The 15,114-nt window shown below is 43.6% G+C and overlaps 1 protein-coding gene across 19 annotated transcripts in view; it reads left to right on the forward strand.

Annotated features, from left to right (window-relative positions):
• The first annotated feature begins 507 nt into the window (after positions 1-507).
• The window catches only part of ANKRD6 (ankyrin repeat domain 6), a 66,326-nt gene continuing 51,719 nt past the window's right edge, over positions 508-15,114 (forward strand). For 17 of the 19 annotated variants that reach the window (XM_063812551.1, XM_063812555.1, XM_063812552.1 and 14 more), the window contains exon 1: positions 614-755. Coding sequence is in view for 11 of the 19 variants with exons in the window: in XM_054686839.2 (XP_054542814.1) it covers positions 636-755 (120 nt within the window). In the remaining 8 variants the exon portion in view is untranslated. Of the gene's footprint in view, positions 756-15,114 lie in introns of all 19 variants that reach the window. The other 2 variants (XM_016955999.4, XM_063812561.1) reach the window with 2 other exon arrangements.

Consider the following 15,114-nt stretch of genomic DNA (forward strand, 5'->3'; position numbering starts at 1 on the left):
AAAACCCCAAAGAGAGAACCCACTCAGCGGGGTCTCTGTGGGGTGTGTTCCACAGGCCACTGACCCACTGGGGAAGCGGCACGTTAGCCATGGTGGACGCACAAAATCCAACCAGGGGGCCTTTGATGATCACACACGGTACAGTTCCCTGCCAAAGGCGGTGTGTAAACCAGGTGGTGCTTAGGGGATTATACCAGGCCTCCGCTCCCTGGGAGAAAAACAGAGCAAACCTTGCAGTTCTGGCCATACTCCTCCGGAGGATGTCCCTGATGGGGGAAGAAGGGAGGGAAGTTGGCACATTCTGCTGCCTTCCACTTGGAAGTTCTGTTCAGGGGCTTTGCTGTGGAGTGTCTTCCCGTGTGTCCTGCCTCCCACAGCTCCCCTCCCCTGCAACATGCAAGCAGCAGAATGCCTTAAAATCACAGAGAAGAGGTGTGACCTGTCCTTGTGTGTCAAGTGGCCCTGATGGCACCTTTGTTTTGTAACCCCTAGGTCCCGAAGATGGCATATTCATAAAGACATCTTCTGATGATTGTGAACATCTTTACCTCTGGGTGCCAGGCCGGGCCAGTGACTTCGTGTTGAGCTGAAGGAACTTGTCTACCGCTTCCCTGAAAACCTTTCTTTCCTAATTCATGAGCCAGCAAGATGCGGTCGCTGCACTTTCAGAGCGCCTTCTCGTAGCTGCGTACAAAGGCCAAACAGAGAATGTGGTTCAGCTCATCAACAAGGGCGCCAAGGTAGCGGTTACCAAGGTAACAAGAGAAAAATACGCTGTAGCCATTCCCTGGGAACTGGCCTACCTCTTAACCATTGTCCGAAAAACTGCTGTGTTTGGTTCACAGCTTTCAAAGAACTGGCTTTTCTTCCAATGATGGAGGTTTGGGGAGAAGGAGGATTATTAAGAATGCTTTTGTTGCCATCTTTCAAGTGGAGCGACTTGTAATTAGCATTTGACAGTCTTTAAAATCACGGTGGCTTTTCTCACCTATTTCTTTAGCTAAATGGAGAGGAGATCTCTTGGGAGAAGTTGGGACACAAAAGCTTACTGGACAGAGTGTGCGATAATCACGTTAGATGGGCCTCCCGGGGAGGTGGACCAGCTTGTGCACAGCCCCTACACTGTGCAGAGTCTCATTGTCCCCGTCTGTATGATGATGGCCTGGACCAGATGACTGCTACAACCTCTATAGGCTTTGATTTCATGTGGGTCAGTGAAGATGGGTGGTAAGCTTTGGAGGGCATTGCTTACCCTGCGCCAACAGAGAAGACTATGAAAGATAAGAGATCATACTGGCCAAAGGCAGTTCTGTAGCAAAGCCAAGAAAAGGCAGGCTCTGCGCAGCTAGAGGGAGAGTTTAAATACGCTGGCAAAGGAACGCTGATAGCAAGCACTTATTGAGCCCTAGTATTGCTGTAAGCACTTTACAGCCCTCTAGAAGAGAGTCTCTTCTCATTCCTGTTTTGGAGATGAGGAAACTTGTCCAGGGTCCCTCAGCTGCTGAGTGGTGGAAACGCAACTTGTACCCACAGAGTCTGGCTCCGAAGCCCACCCTCCAGTCCTCCCCAGAAAGAGCTGTGAAGAGGGGCAAAGTTTAATTTTCATAGAAGGTCACCTGTTAACTTCTGACCTCCTGTGGCAGATCGGTCAGCTCCTATTTTCATGTTTACTTATGTGCAGTTTTCACATTCCATGCCGGCCTCCAGAGAGGTCTTGAGCTACTTGTAGGTCCCCATGGAGGTGAACAGGGGTTTGCCCATAAATGGTGATTGGATTGTTTGGAACTGAAGGTGAAGGGGGCCTTAACTCAGAGCTTGTGTGATCTACCCATAGCACTTTCCAGGGCCCAGGCAATCACAAATGGGAGAGAGTGCAGACTCTGTAGTTAGGGCACCTGCTCACAGATTTTAACTCTGCTTTGTTTGCTAATTGTGCAAGTTGCTTAACTTCTTTGAGCCTCAGTTTCTTATCTGTAAAAGAGGGATAATAATGTCAGCTTTTCAGAATTGTTATAATAACAATAACTTATTTAATGTACTTAGGGCATAGTCTGCAAGTTTTTTCTATACACAGACTTAATTATTTGCTATTTTATAAACAGCTTTATTAAGATATAATTTACGTTCATTAAATTCACCTATTTTAATTGTACAATTCAATAATTTCTAGTGTATTTATACCACCACTGCTATGCACTGAATTGTTTCTCCCCCAAATTCGTTTTTTTCAACCCTAATCCCTAATGGTATTTAGAGATATAGGGCCTTTAGGAAGTAATTAGGTTTTTAAATGGGGTCATGAGAGTGGAACCCTTGTGATGAAATTAGTTTCTATGTAAGAAGAGGCACCAGGGTCTGCTGTCTCTCCTTCTCCCTGCTATGTGAGGACACAGTGAGAAGGTGGTCATCAGCAAGCTAGGAAAAGGGCCCCCACTGGAACCTGACCACGCGGGTACCCTAAACTCACGCATCCCGGCCTCCAGAACTGAGGAACAAATCTCTTGTTCTGGCAACCTGAGAAGACTAATATAAGCACATTCAAATATTAGAACATTTCTATTGTCACAATAGAAAATTTTATATATATATAATTTTTTTTTTTTTTTTTAGACAGTGTGTCCGTCTGTTGCCCAGGCAGGAGAGCTCACTGCAACCTCCACCTCCCAGGTTCAAGTGATTCTTGTGCCTCAGCCTCCCATGTAGCTGGGACTACAGGCACATACCACCATGCCTGCCTAATTTTTGTATTTTGAGTAGAGATAGGGTTTCACTGTGTTGGGCCAGGCTGGTCTCAAACTCCTGACCTCAGGTGACCCACTCACCTTGGCCTCCCAAAGTGCTGGGATTACAGGCATGAGCCACCGCGCCTGGCTCCCAGTAAAAATCTTCGTACCCATTAGCTGTCACTTCCCATTCCCACCCCCAGCTCCTGGCAACCATGAATCTACTTTTTGTCTCTATAAACTTACCTTTTCTAGGCATTTTATGTAAATAGAATCATATGGTATGTGGTCTTTTGTGTCTGACTTCTCTCACTTAGCATAAAGTTTTCAAGGTTCATCTCTGTTGTAGCATGTATCAATACTTCATTCCTTTTCATGACTGAGTAATAATCCATTTTTATACATATATTCTGTTTATCTCTTTATCAGTTGATGGACATTTGTGGTTGATTCCAGTTTGGGGCTATTATGAATAATGCTTTTGTGAAAATTTATATACAAGTTTTTGTGTTGGAAATATGTTTTCAGTTCTCTAGAGTATATTCCTAGGAGTGGAATTGCTGGGTCGTATGGCAAATCTGTTTAACACATTAAGAAACTGCCAAGCTATTTTCCAGAATACCTGTACCATTTTACATTCTACCAGCAATGTATGAGGGTTTCAGCTTCTCTACAATCTCACCAGTGCTTGCCTGTCTTTTTTTATACATCATTTGCTTTTTCATAGTTATCTTTAGCAAAGATTCCCATTGGAATTTTAAAACTATTAGTTCAAATACTGCTAAAGGTTTTTAATAAAAACAGTGATCCCTTAGCCCAGTCCCATTTACACTCCAAAGAAACAACTTTCAGCCTTCTAGATGTTTCTTTTCTGGTATTTGTCTCCATATTTCCAATGAATATGTATGTTCTACCACCTGATTCAACAGTTTAGTTTTTTTAATGAAGTCAAGTTTAATATTTACGTTATACTCGTGTGTGTGTATGTGTGTATATGTGTGTATATGTGTGTGTGTATAATTTATTTAAGATATGCTCCCTTCTGTCACCCAGGCTGGAATGCAGTGGCATGAACATAGCTCACTGTAGCCTCCACCTCCTAGGTTCAAGCAATCCTCCCACCTCAGCTCCCTGTGTAGCTGGGACTACAGGCATGCACACTGTTAATTGTTAAGACAGGGTCTCCCTACGTTGCCCAAGCTGGTCTTGAACTCCTGGTCTCAAGTGATCTTCCCTCCTCAGCCTCCCAAACTATTGGAATTACAGGCATGAGCCACCATGCCTGGCCTTTCTTTTATATTTTTAAAATTTATTTATTGTGGTAAAATATACATAGTAAATGTACTACTTCAACCATTTTTAAATGTATAGTTCAGTGGCATTAAATACATTCACATTATTGTGCAACCATCACCACCATCCATCTTCAGAAATTTTTCGTCTTCCCCAGCTGAAGCTCTATACCCATTAAACACTAACTTCTCATTTCCTCCTCCCAGACCCTGGCACCCACCATTCTACTTCCTGTCTCTGAATTTGACTGTTAGCCGCACCTCAAATAAGTGGAATCATACCATATTGTCCTTTTGTGACTAGCTTATTGCACTTAGCATGTTTTCAAGATTCACTCATGTAGCATGTACCAGAATTTCATTCTTTGTTAAGGTTGAATAATAATCCATTTTATGTATATGCCACATCTAGTTTATCCCTTCATCCACTGATGGACACTTGGGTTGCTACCGCCTTTTGCCTGTTGTGAATATTGCTGTATGAACATGGGTATACATGGGTGTTTGAGTCCTTGCTTTCGTATCTTTTGGTTATATACTCAGAAGTGAAATATGGTAGTTCTATTTTTAAAGTTTCGGGTAACTTCCATACTGTTTTCCATGGCTGTTGCACCATTTTACAGTGCTACCAACAGTGCACAAGGGTTCCCACTTTTCCACATCCTTGACAATACTTACCTTCTGTTTTTGTTTGTTTGTTTTTTTGAGACGGAGTCTCGCTCTGTTGCCCAGGCTGGGGTGCAGTGGTGCGATCTTGGCTCACTGCAAGCTCCACCTCCTGGGTTCATGCCATTCTCCTGCCTCAGCCTCCTGAGTAGCTGGGACTACAGGCACCCGCCACGATGCCTGGCTAATTTTTTTTTTTTATTTTTAGTAGAGATAAGGTTTCACCGTGTTAGCCAGGGGTGGTCTTGATCTCCTGACCTCGTGATCCGCTGGCCTTGGCCTCCCAAAGTGCTACTATTTTTACTGACCTTCCTAATGGGTGTGAGGTGATATCTTGCTGTGGTTTTGATTTGCATGTCTCTGATTATTAGTGATATTAAATGTCTTTTTATATGCTTGTTTGCCATTTGTATATCATCTTTGGAGAAATGGCTATTCAAGTCCTTTGCCTATTGTTTAATCTGGTTATTTGATTTTTTTTGGTGTTGAGTTATAGGAGTTCTTTATATATTCTAGATATTAATCCTTTATCATATATTTGATTTGCAACATTTTTTCTCATTCTGTGGTTGCCTTTAGGAGTACTTTTTAAGAGCCATTTTAGATTCACAGCAAAATTGAGAGGAAGGTCCAGAGATTTCCCGTATTGCTCCCGCCCCTAAACATGTTTAACCTATCCCATTATCAACATCCACCACCAGAGTGATACATTTGTTACAACTGATGAGCCTATACTGACGCATCATTATCACCCAAAGTCCATAGTTTACATTACGGCTTATTCTTGTACATTCTATGGATTTGGAAAAATGTATAATGACATACATCCACCAGTATAGTATCATATAGATTATTTTTGCTGCTCTAAAGATCCTCTGTGCTTCACCTATTTATCCCCTTCCCTCCTCCCACCCCAATCCCTGGCAACCACTGGATCTTCTTACTGTCTCCATAGTTTTACCTTTTTCAGAATGTCATGTTGTTGGAATCATACAATATGTAGCCTTTTTATATTGGCTTCTTTCACTTAGTTATATGCGTTTAAGGTTCTTCCATGTCTTTTCATGGCTTGATAGTTCATTTCCTTTTAGGACTGAAAAATCTTCCATTGTATGGATATACTACAGTTTTGGAAGCATTCACCTACTGAAGGACATCTTGGTTGCTTCCCAATTTTGGTAATTATGAGTAAAGCTGCTATAAACATTCATGTGCAGTTTTTTGTGTGGACATACACTTTCAGCTTTTTTCACTAGATACCAAGGAGTGCAGTTGCTGGATCACATGGTAAGAATGTTTTGTTTTGTAAGAAACTGCCAAACTGCTGGATTCCCATCAGCAATGAATGAGATTTGCTGTTGCTCCACATTCTCACCAGCATTTGGTGTTTCAATGTTACGGATTTTGACCATTCTAGTAGCTTTACAGTGGTATCTCGTTGTTTGTAGCTTGTCTTTTTACTCTGCTGATTGTGTTCTTTGATGCACAAACATTTTCAAGCTTGATGTCCCATTTGTCTATTTTTGCTTTTATTACCTGTGCTTTCATTGTCATATCCAAGAAATCATTGCCAGATCCAATGTCATGAAGCTTTTCCCCTTGTAGAAGCTTTATAGATTTGGATCTTATGTTTAGGTTTTTATTCCATTTCGAGTTAATTTTTTATATAGTGTAAGGTAAGGGTCCATCTTTACTTTTTTGCATGTGGGTATCTGGCTTTCCCAGGACCACTTGTTGAGGAGACTATCCTTTTCCCATTGAGCGGTCTTGGTATCTTTGCTGAAGATCATTTGACCATATACATGAAGGTTTATTTCTATGCTTTCTATTATATTTCACAGGTTTTATATATTTTTATTCTAATACCAACTGTTTTGATTACTGTAGCTTTTAATGTGTTTTGAAGTCAGAAAGTGTGAGCTCTTCACAGTTTGTTTGTTTGTTTGTTTTGACACAGAGTCTTACTTTGTCTCCCAGGCTGGAGTGCAGTGGTGCGAACACGGCTCACTGCAGCCTTAACCTCCTGGGCTCAAGCAATCCTCCTGCCTCAGCCTCCTGAGTAGCTGGGACTACAGGCATGTGTGCCACCATGCCTAGCTGATAATAATGAGCAACTTCCTGGGCGATCCTACTGCCTCAGCCTCCCAAATACCACAATTTTAAAATCAGACTTATAATTATTGTGACTATGTAAATGCTGCTCACTGGTTAGCTGAGAATGATTACTTTTTTTTTAAATATATATCTTATTATTTTTCCTGGAGCTGATAGTTACCCTAATTTTTTCACTTGTTTAATTTGATTTAAATTTATTGGTAAATGTTTCATCTACTATCTGATAACTCTGTAAAACCGTTGTTAGTGCAATTCTCCATGAGTAAACCTATTACATATTTATCAGCCCGAGTCTTTTCCTGGGGATATCCCCTCTGGAGTCATTTATCCTTCTTTCTGATTGATCTGGGTTGCTCTCTAGTTCTGCACAGTCATCCTGAGAAGTCCTTTCACCTCTCCCCTGTATTAGATCCCTGTTTGCTGGAACCCATGTCACTCTAACTTTGATACTGCACATTCTTTGATTTCTTCCTAAGAAAGGGAATATGGACATAAATTTTTTGAGAGTCTGCGTGTCTGAAACTCCTTATTCTACCCTCTTGCTTACGGGACAATTTGGTATAGAAACCTAGGCAGAGAATTATTTTGCCTAAGAACTTCAAACGCAGTGCCTCATCTTTGAACTTATAGTGTTGCTGTTGGGAAACTCAGCTTATAGTGTTCCTTGCAACTGCCTTCTGAAAGGCCTTTTGCATCCACTCTGCCCCTTGAAGGACCTGCCCATTCAGGACTCAGCTCAGGAGCCACCACCAACATGAAGTCCACCCAGTGAATGGTACCCTGGATGGAATTTGCTCTCCTCCCAATTGATGTAACCTTGTTCTCTATGCATTCTGTGTCCTTCATACTGCTCTGTGGGTGCTCAGAACTCCCCACCACATCATCACTGTGACCTGGGTCATAGTGTCTCTCTTACATTTATCTGTGTTTGACAGAGGAGAAAGGCACTGAATTTGGAATCCAAAGACCTTGGTGTAGGCACCTGTTCTGCTGCTTATTAATGGCTTATTAATGTAGGCCAGGGTTGTTCAGCCTTAGCAACATCACTGACATTTTGGGCCAGATCATCCTGTGCTATTGGGGCTGTCCTGTGCATTGTAGGGTATTTAGCAGCATCTGTGGCTTCTTGCCATAGATGTGCTGGTAGTACTTCCTTTCCTTGGATTTTGACAACCAAAAATGTCTCTGGACACTGACAGACATCCCCTGAGGAACAAAATCATCCCCGCCTCAGAACCATGGATTAGGCCAATCATGACAGGAGTCTCTATTTCCTCACAAACCTTACAGAGTTTCCATAAGCACTAAATGTGATAGCACATGTTGCCATAGTTATAAAATCTAAGTGGACATAAAATATTTATTATTTTTTAACTCATCCAGTGCCTAGCAAGGTACTCACATCCCATCTGTGCCCATCTGTCTGTCTACATTCTTCTTGGCCTTTCTGAGCTGAGCATTTCTGCCTTCTAGGTATGAGGCAGGACCCTCTCTGGAATGGAGTGTTAAGACCTACATTCAACTAGGTCAGATAATTTCTTTATGGCTTGCTTTTACACAGAAAGGGGAGGAGGGGAAGGTTAGAGTAATATTTTTAAGTTTTATGGCTGGCTTTGGGGGGTAGCAGATTCTGGTTTCTATGACCTGCCTTGGGGGAAGAGGGATTCTAGTTTCTATGGTTAGCCTCTGGGGAGGAATTGAGGGGCCAGAGATAGGAGGGCAGGAAGAGGTCAGAGAAAAACTTTTGATTGTGAGGCCTTCCTTTTGGGTTGTTTTTTGAGCCCCAACACTGGTAACCATCATGTTTCCACTATGTGGTTTATAAGTTTAGATTGTGAACTTTCTGTGGGCTGCTGCTTGTTAGAGCATATTCCTTGGCACCTGACACATTGTGGATATAATCTGCAAATGTTTTATTGACTGGGAGCTCAATATGCCCAGGTACTTTACTTAAAAAAAAATAAGCGATTTCCCAATAATGGGATTGTACTTGTGTAAAACATTTCCGAATTATTTTCACGTATATGTTGCTTGTCCCCAGAGGCTTGTAAGATATATATGGTTTCCCTTGAGAGGAAATGAGGTCACAGAAGGAAAGTGACTTGTTCAAATAGGGCATGCCGGAGCCCAGATGAGAACTGGAATGTCCTGGCTCCTGTGGACATTTTCTCTGCCACAGATAAGGGCATCTCTTCTGTCCTGGGAATTTTACTTCAACTCATAGTGGGTGGTTCCAGTATGTTGTCCACTAAGTAAGGATGGGGTTGTCATGCACAGAACATGTCTTCAGAGCAAGTGGGGTTGGGAGCTGGAAATTGATGTGGGAACTACATGTAAGAATTTAAAACTCATGTTTTAAGAGAAAGGCTTACTAAGAACTATGATTTTCCATTTGCACAACTTTCTTTCTTTTTTTTTTTTTTTTGAGACGGAGTCTCGCTCTGTCACCCAGGCTGGAGTGCAGTGGCGCGATCTCGGCTCACTGCAAGCTCTGCCTTCCGGGTTCACTCCATTCTCCTGCCTCAGCCTCCTGAGTAGCTGGGACTACAGGCGCCTGCCACCACGCCCGGCTAATTTTTGTATCTTTAGTAGAGATGGGGTTTCACCATATTAGCCAGGATGGTCTCAATCTCCTGACCTCATGATCCACCCTCCTCGGCCTCCCAAAGTGCTGGGATTACAGGCGTGAGCCACCACACCTGGCCATTTGCACAACTTTCATATTTCGACCAGTTGTACTTCATCATGTTGACAAACACATTTTCAGCTGGAACAGGTAATCTGATAAAAGCACTGGGTATGCTGAGAAGTCTGAGATATCTCTGGAGCAGATTATTAAAGACAATAACTCAGGCTCGTGACCCTTCACTTTTCTGCTACTCCTTTCACCAAAGTCACCTTTTCCTTCCCTTATCTAGACAATATATTTTGAGCTTCAGCTGTGCACTGGTGAACAAGACAGGAAAAAACATCTTGGTCCTTGCTGGAGCTTGCATTCTTGGTGAGACAGGCTAGAATTTGACACTGTTGCCTGCACTCCTATCCCTGAAGCTCCCGTTGGGTCTGTCGGCTCTGCCTCCTGGTTTCCCTCCCCAAGGTGCCTTCTCCATCTCCTTTTGCTTTTCCTGCCTCTAAAATTGGCTTTCCTCAGGCCCTCTGCGCTCATTTGCTCTCCCTCTGGACACCCACTTGGCTTTTCCAGCTCAAGGCTGGTCACCATGTCTCCATCTCCAGCTTCGCCCTGTCTCCTGATCCCCAAGGCCAGCTGCCTTCTTGGGCATTTTTTATTTTTTATTTTTTTTGAGACAAGAGTCTCACTATATTGCCTAGGCTGGTCCTAAACTTTGGACTCAAGTGATTCTCCTCCCAGGTAACAGGGACTACAGTCATGAGCCACCATGCCCAGCCTTCCTGGGCATCTTTATGTGCAGAATCCACAGGTTCAAATCGAAGTGCCCACACTGGAAGCTGCAGCCCCTCCTGAGGCCTGGTCCTCTTCCCAAGGTCCCTTTATATCAGTACGAGGGAGCCCCATTTGTGCACACCTCAAGCAGAAGCCCAAAGCCATCGTTTCTTCTTTTGGGTCTTTGACATCCCTCCACTTACGCTTCCTGTCAGTGACCAAGTGAGGCTCATTATGCCTCCTAACTTCTCTCAACTCTGTGTCTTTCTAGTTGCCCTTGCAGGCACTGCTTGAGATGTTTGATACTAAAACAAAAAAATGGGATATATTTTTTCTTTGCAAGAAAGCTCTGGTTTTATAAATGAACATATTCTCTCCAGTTCCTTTGTGCTTTAGTCAAATACCTTCTGATACAGCTAATTTTGTTACCTCAGTACCAACAGGTGTTTTGTCATCTGGATAAATCCTCTGCATTGCTCCTTAGTGCCAAGCATTGGCCATAACATTAAAGTTGAGAGCCTCTAGGAGTCCCCAGGCAGAGTATCATTTCCTAGAACTGTTAAGAAGCTGGTTAGCCTGGGCAACATAGTGAGACCCTGTCTCTACAGAAAATAAAAAATTAGCTGGGCATGGTGATGCACACCTATAGTCCTAGCTACATAGGAGGCTGAGGTGGGAGGATTGCTTGAGCTCAGGAGGTTGAGGCTGCAGTGAGCCATGATTGTGCCACTGCACTCCAGCCTGGGCATCAGAGGGAGATCCTGTCTCAAAAAACAAAACAACAAAAATGCTGGTCCTTGGAATGTTTTACTGAAGTTTTTATCTTCTCCAAAAGGAAGTAGACAAAGGTTGTTTTATGCAAGTTTGGTTAAGAAGAAAATTCAGTATCATTCATAAAATTCATCTCCATTTGATACCTACCACTCTCCCTGAGTAACGAAATTGGAATTTAGATAATTAAGCACAAACCCCAGGGCCTCAAAGAGCTTGTTCATAGGGGGTGAGCCCCCCAGAGTTCTCTGCAGAGTGGGCAGGCAGAAAACTCAGGAGGTGCCACAGGGCAGGTAGCATGGAGACCATACGGTGTGATCTACTTCAGTTTAAATAGGCAAGTCTACTTCTCTCCACAAATGTATGCTTTCATTTGTGTGAGCCAGGAGAACGACATGGGACACATGAGACTGTTAACATTGGCTGCCTAGCAAGGAAGATGATTAGCTTTTTCCCCCTCCCGCCCCCCCTTTTTTTTTTTTTTTTTTTTTTTGGAAACAGAGTCTCACTCTTTTGCTCAGGCTGTAGTGCAGTGGCCCAGTCTCGGCTCACTGTACCTCCACCTCCCGGGTTGAAGCGATTCTCCTGCCTCAGCCTCTTGAGTAGCTGGGACTACAGACACGTGCCACCACACCTGGCTAATTTTTGTATTTTTAGTAGAGAAGGGGTCTTGTCATGTTACCTAGGCTGATTTCAAACTCCTAGCCTCAAGTGATCTGCCCGCCTTGGCCTCCCAAAGTGCTGGGATCACAGGCATGAGCCACCGCATCCAGCCTGATTTTTTTCATTGTATTGTTTCAGTTATTAAAATAAGCATATATTAATTTTGTACTTTGTCAAAGATAAATTCAAGTTTAAAAATATGTGTTGAGTGCCTGCACCAGCAGTGGGCCAGGTGCTTGCCATATACTATCTGGTTGAAATCCTTACCACAGCTCTGCCAAGCTAGTGCTCTTATCGCTGAGATACCAATAAGGAAAGGGAGGTGCTAGACAGAAAGTAACTTGCCCATGACCAAAGAAGCAGTAGGTGCTAGCCCTGAGAAGGAGCCAGCTTTATGTGGCCCTGAGGCCCACATGTAGGCACTCCTGACCCTTGTTTCCAGCACCTCCATAGTCCTTGCCCTTCCACCACTATGCTGGCCACCCCTCAGTGCAGACAGAGAAAGAAGCTGTCTGCAGGGTGGGCCAAAGGGAATTTTCTCCTCCCCTGTCCTTGCCTCCTGCACACCATTTCCAGAGTTTTATAGCAAGTTCAGAAATTCCTGATGAAGGCGGTGTAGTGTAGAAGGTACAAGCATGGACGCAGGAGCCAGGTGCTCTGTTTCAAATGCCAATGATATTTACTAGCTCTATGGTCTTGAGGAAATTACTTTGTGCATCATATCATCACCTCTAAAATGAGGATTAAATAATAGTAGCTACCTCATTAGGTTCTTTAAGCACTAACTGAATCAGTATATGCAAACTACTTAGAACAGTGCTCAGCACATAGTCAGTGTCAAATATAGTAGGCACTGAGGGGATTCTGACAATGCAACAATGCTAAGAGCTGTGGTCCAAGTATCAGGCAGGGAGTCCTGAGTGGAGGACACAAGGCCATTCAGTGTCCTACCTGAAAAATGAGGATAATCTCAGCCTCATGAGATTGCCATCAAGACTAAATGAAGGCCGGGTGCAGTGGCTCATGCCTGTAATCCCAGCACTTTGGGAGGCCAAGGCTGGTGGATCTCTTGAGGCCAGGAGATCAAGACTAGTGAAATTCCATCTCTACTGAAAATACAAAAATTAGTCGGGTGTGGTGGTGCACGCCTGTAATCCCAGCTACTTGAGAGCCTGAGGCAGGAGAATCGCTTGAACCCAGGAGGCGGAAGCTGCAGTAATCCAAGATAGTGCCACTGCACTCCAGCCTGGGCCACAGAGCAAGACCCTGTCTCAAAAAAAAAAAAAAAAAAAAAGGCTAAATGAGATGACAAAGTGTCTCAGTGTCCAACATTTAATAAAACTATCAGCTTTTTGGAGTAGAAGTTGAGAAGCTGATTCTAAAATTTATATGGAATGCAAGAGACCTAGAATAGCCAAAGTGACGTTGAAGAACAAAGTTGAAGGACTTCTGCTACCTGATTTCCAGACATACTGGTATCTTCCAGACTTACTAGAAGAGTCAAAATTATAGGGACAGAAAATAGATCAGTGATTGCTAGGGGCTGGAGATGGTGGGAAATTATTGACTGCAAAGGAGCAGGAGGGAATTTTGGGTGGGGGTGATGAAAATCTTCCATATTTTGTTTGTGGGGTTGGCTGTGTACATTTCTCCAACCACATGAAAGTGAACACTTTAAAAAAGTTGATTTTGTTGAATGGAAATTATACCTCGAGAAACTTGATTTTTTTTTTTTTTTTAAAGATAACTCTCCTAATTGTTACAGATGAGGAAACAGAAGCTTCAAGAGGCTGAATAAGTCCTTTGTAGGTTGCTTGTGGTTCCCGTGGGGCTTTTGCATCATGTTGTCTCCCCATGCTGGTAACTACTGTACTCCAATATAAACTTTAAACTTTTAAAAAGAGAAATGCAAAGAGTTCAATTGTAGTAAAGTAGTAACTTTCCCCAGCATGAGCACCTGATGATGTTTTCAGAAATGAAGAGGATGCCTGGCTGGTAAATATTTTCCGGCAGCCACTTTCAAGAGAACGCTGGAAGTCAGTAAGTGGTACACATTCATGGCCTCAAGAAACACAGCGAGAACAGGCTCTGCACCGAGAGGCTCTCCTGCTGCCACTCACTGGGCTTCCTGCTCTGAAACCTGTTTCCAGTTTCGACAAAACCTCACTTCCACGAGGGATTTGCGATGCTGGTGTTCCAAGGCAGGGGAGCAGTGGAAACGAAGGATCTTTTGTGGTGGTCATTTGCTTTGTTTTTGATTTCCTGGGTTTGTGTTTAATGTTAGGACTTACCAGAATGGCGTGGCGTGAACTCGTGTTTGCCAATCTGCTGGTTCCTAGTCATTTGCTTTAAGCTGTCACTCCCCAGGACGTGGAGGAAATTGACACTTACAAGGTGGTTGATCAGGTGAAACTTTTCACTTGGGAGAATGTGTTGTATATAGCATGCTCCTTCCAAAGGACCCCATACACTTATTTTAATTGGAGTAGGTAATGGTTCTACTACAGAAGGCACAAAGTTTGCCTAGTCCTCCTCCCATGCTGCCCCCACAACTCAGTGTTTCCCTCCCTGAAGGCACCTGTCTTACCTGCTTCTTACATTGTTCCTGAGATATTTACGTACATACACTCAAGTAGATGTATCTCTGTGTGTTTCCCCATTTTATACAAATTGTGGGATACTATACTCTCCTTCATTTTAATTGGCTTAACCAGTCCCCTATTGATGGATATTTAGATTATGTTAATCTCCTGCCCTTACAAAGCATGCTGCAGTGACTCTGTTTGGAGGTCTTATTGCACAGTACAATTATGTTTGTGGGATAGATTTCTCTAAGTGGTACTTCTGAGTCAGAGCATGCATGCCCTTGCAATTTTGACAGCTAGAGCTAAATTGCTCTGCAGAGAGGTTGTGCCAGTCTATACTCCACCAGCAGTGTGTGAGGAGCCCGATGGGACTGACCTTTAAACACACAGTGCCAGTGGTACACTGGGCTCCCTCTGCTGCCTCTCCTGGCCCTTCACCATCTGAGCTCATCTTACCTTTCTAGCCTTCTCTCCAGGAGCTCTCTGCTAAGGTGCATTTGGCCTCTGGCCTCGGTTCCTTTTCACTTCAGCATGGGTTTTGCAGAATTTTCTCTGGGAATCCCAGCTGCCTGGGAATCAAAGGGAAAAGTGGGGGAGTGACTGATGGGAGGGGAATAGAAGAGGGGGATCTCCACACCTCTCCTCCCCTTCCCCATCCTCCATTCCCAAATGGAAAATGGAATTCCCTCCCAAGATGCCTGGGTCTTTTGTTCTGACCCCAAGTATTCCAGTGTGTTGTCACATCCAGAGTAAGGGCAGGAGCCCATGCAGGGCTGCTGCAGTGCTTGGTTCTCCTCCGGGTTAGCACATCCACACACTGTGTGGAGCAGGTGTCTTTTTACTGAAACAAACAGGGCATTGAGGGTATACGGTTACATGGCAAGTCAAACAAAATC

Source organism: Pan troglodytes, chromosome 5 (assembly GCF_028858775.2).
Source record: "Pan troglodytes isolate AG18354 chromosome 5, NHGRI_mPanTro3-v2.0_pri, whole genome shotgun sequence".
Classification (NCBI taxonomy): Eukaryota; Metazoa; Chordata; class Mammalia; order Primates; family Hominidae; genus Pan; species Pan troglodytes.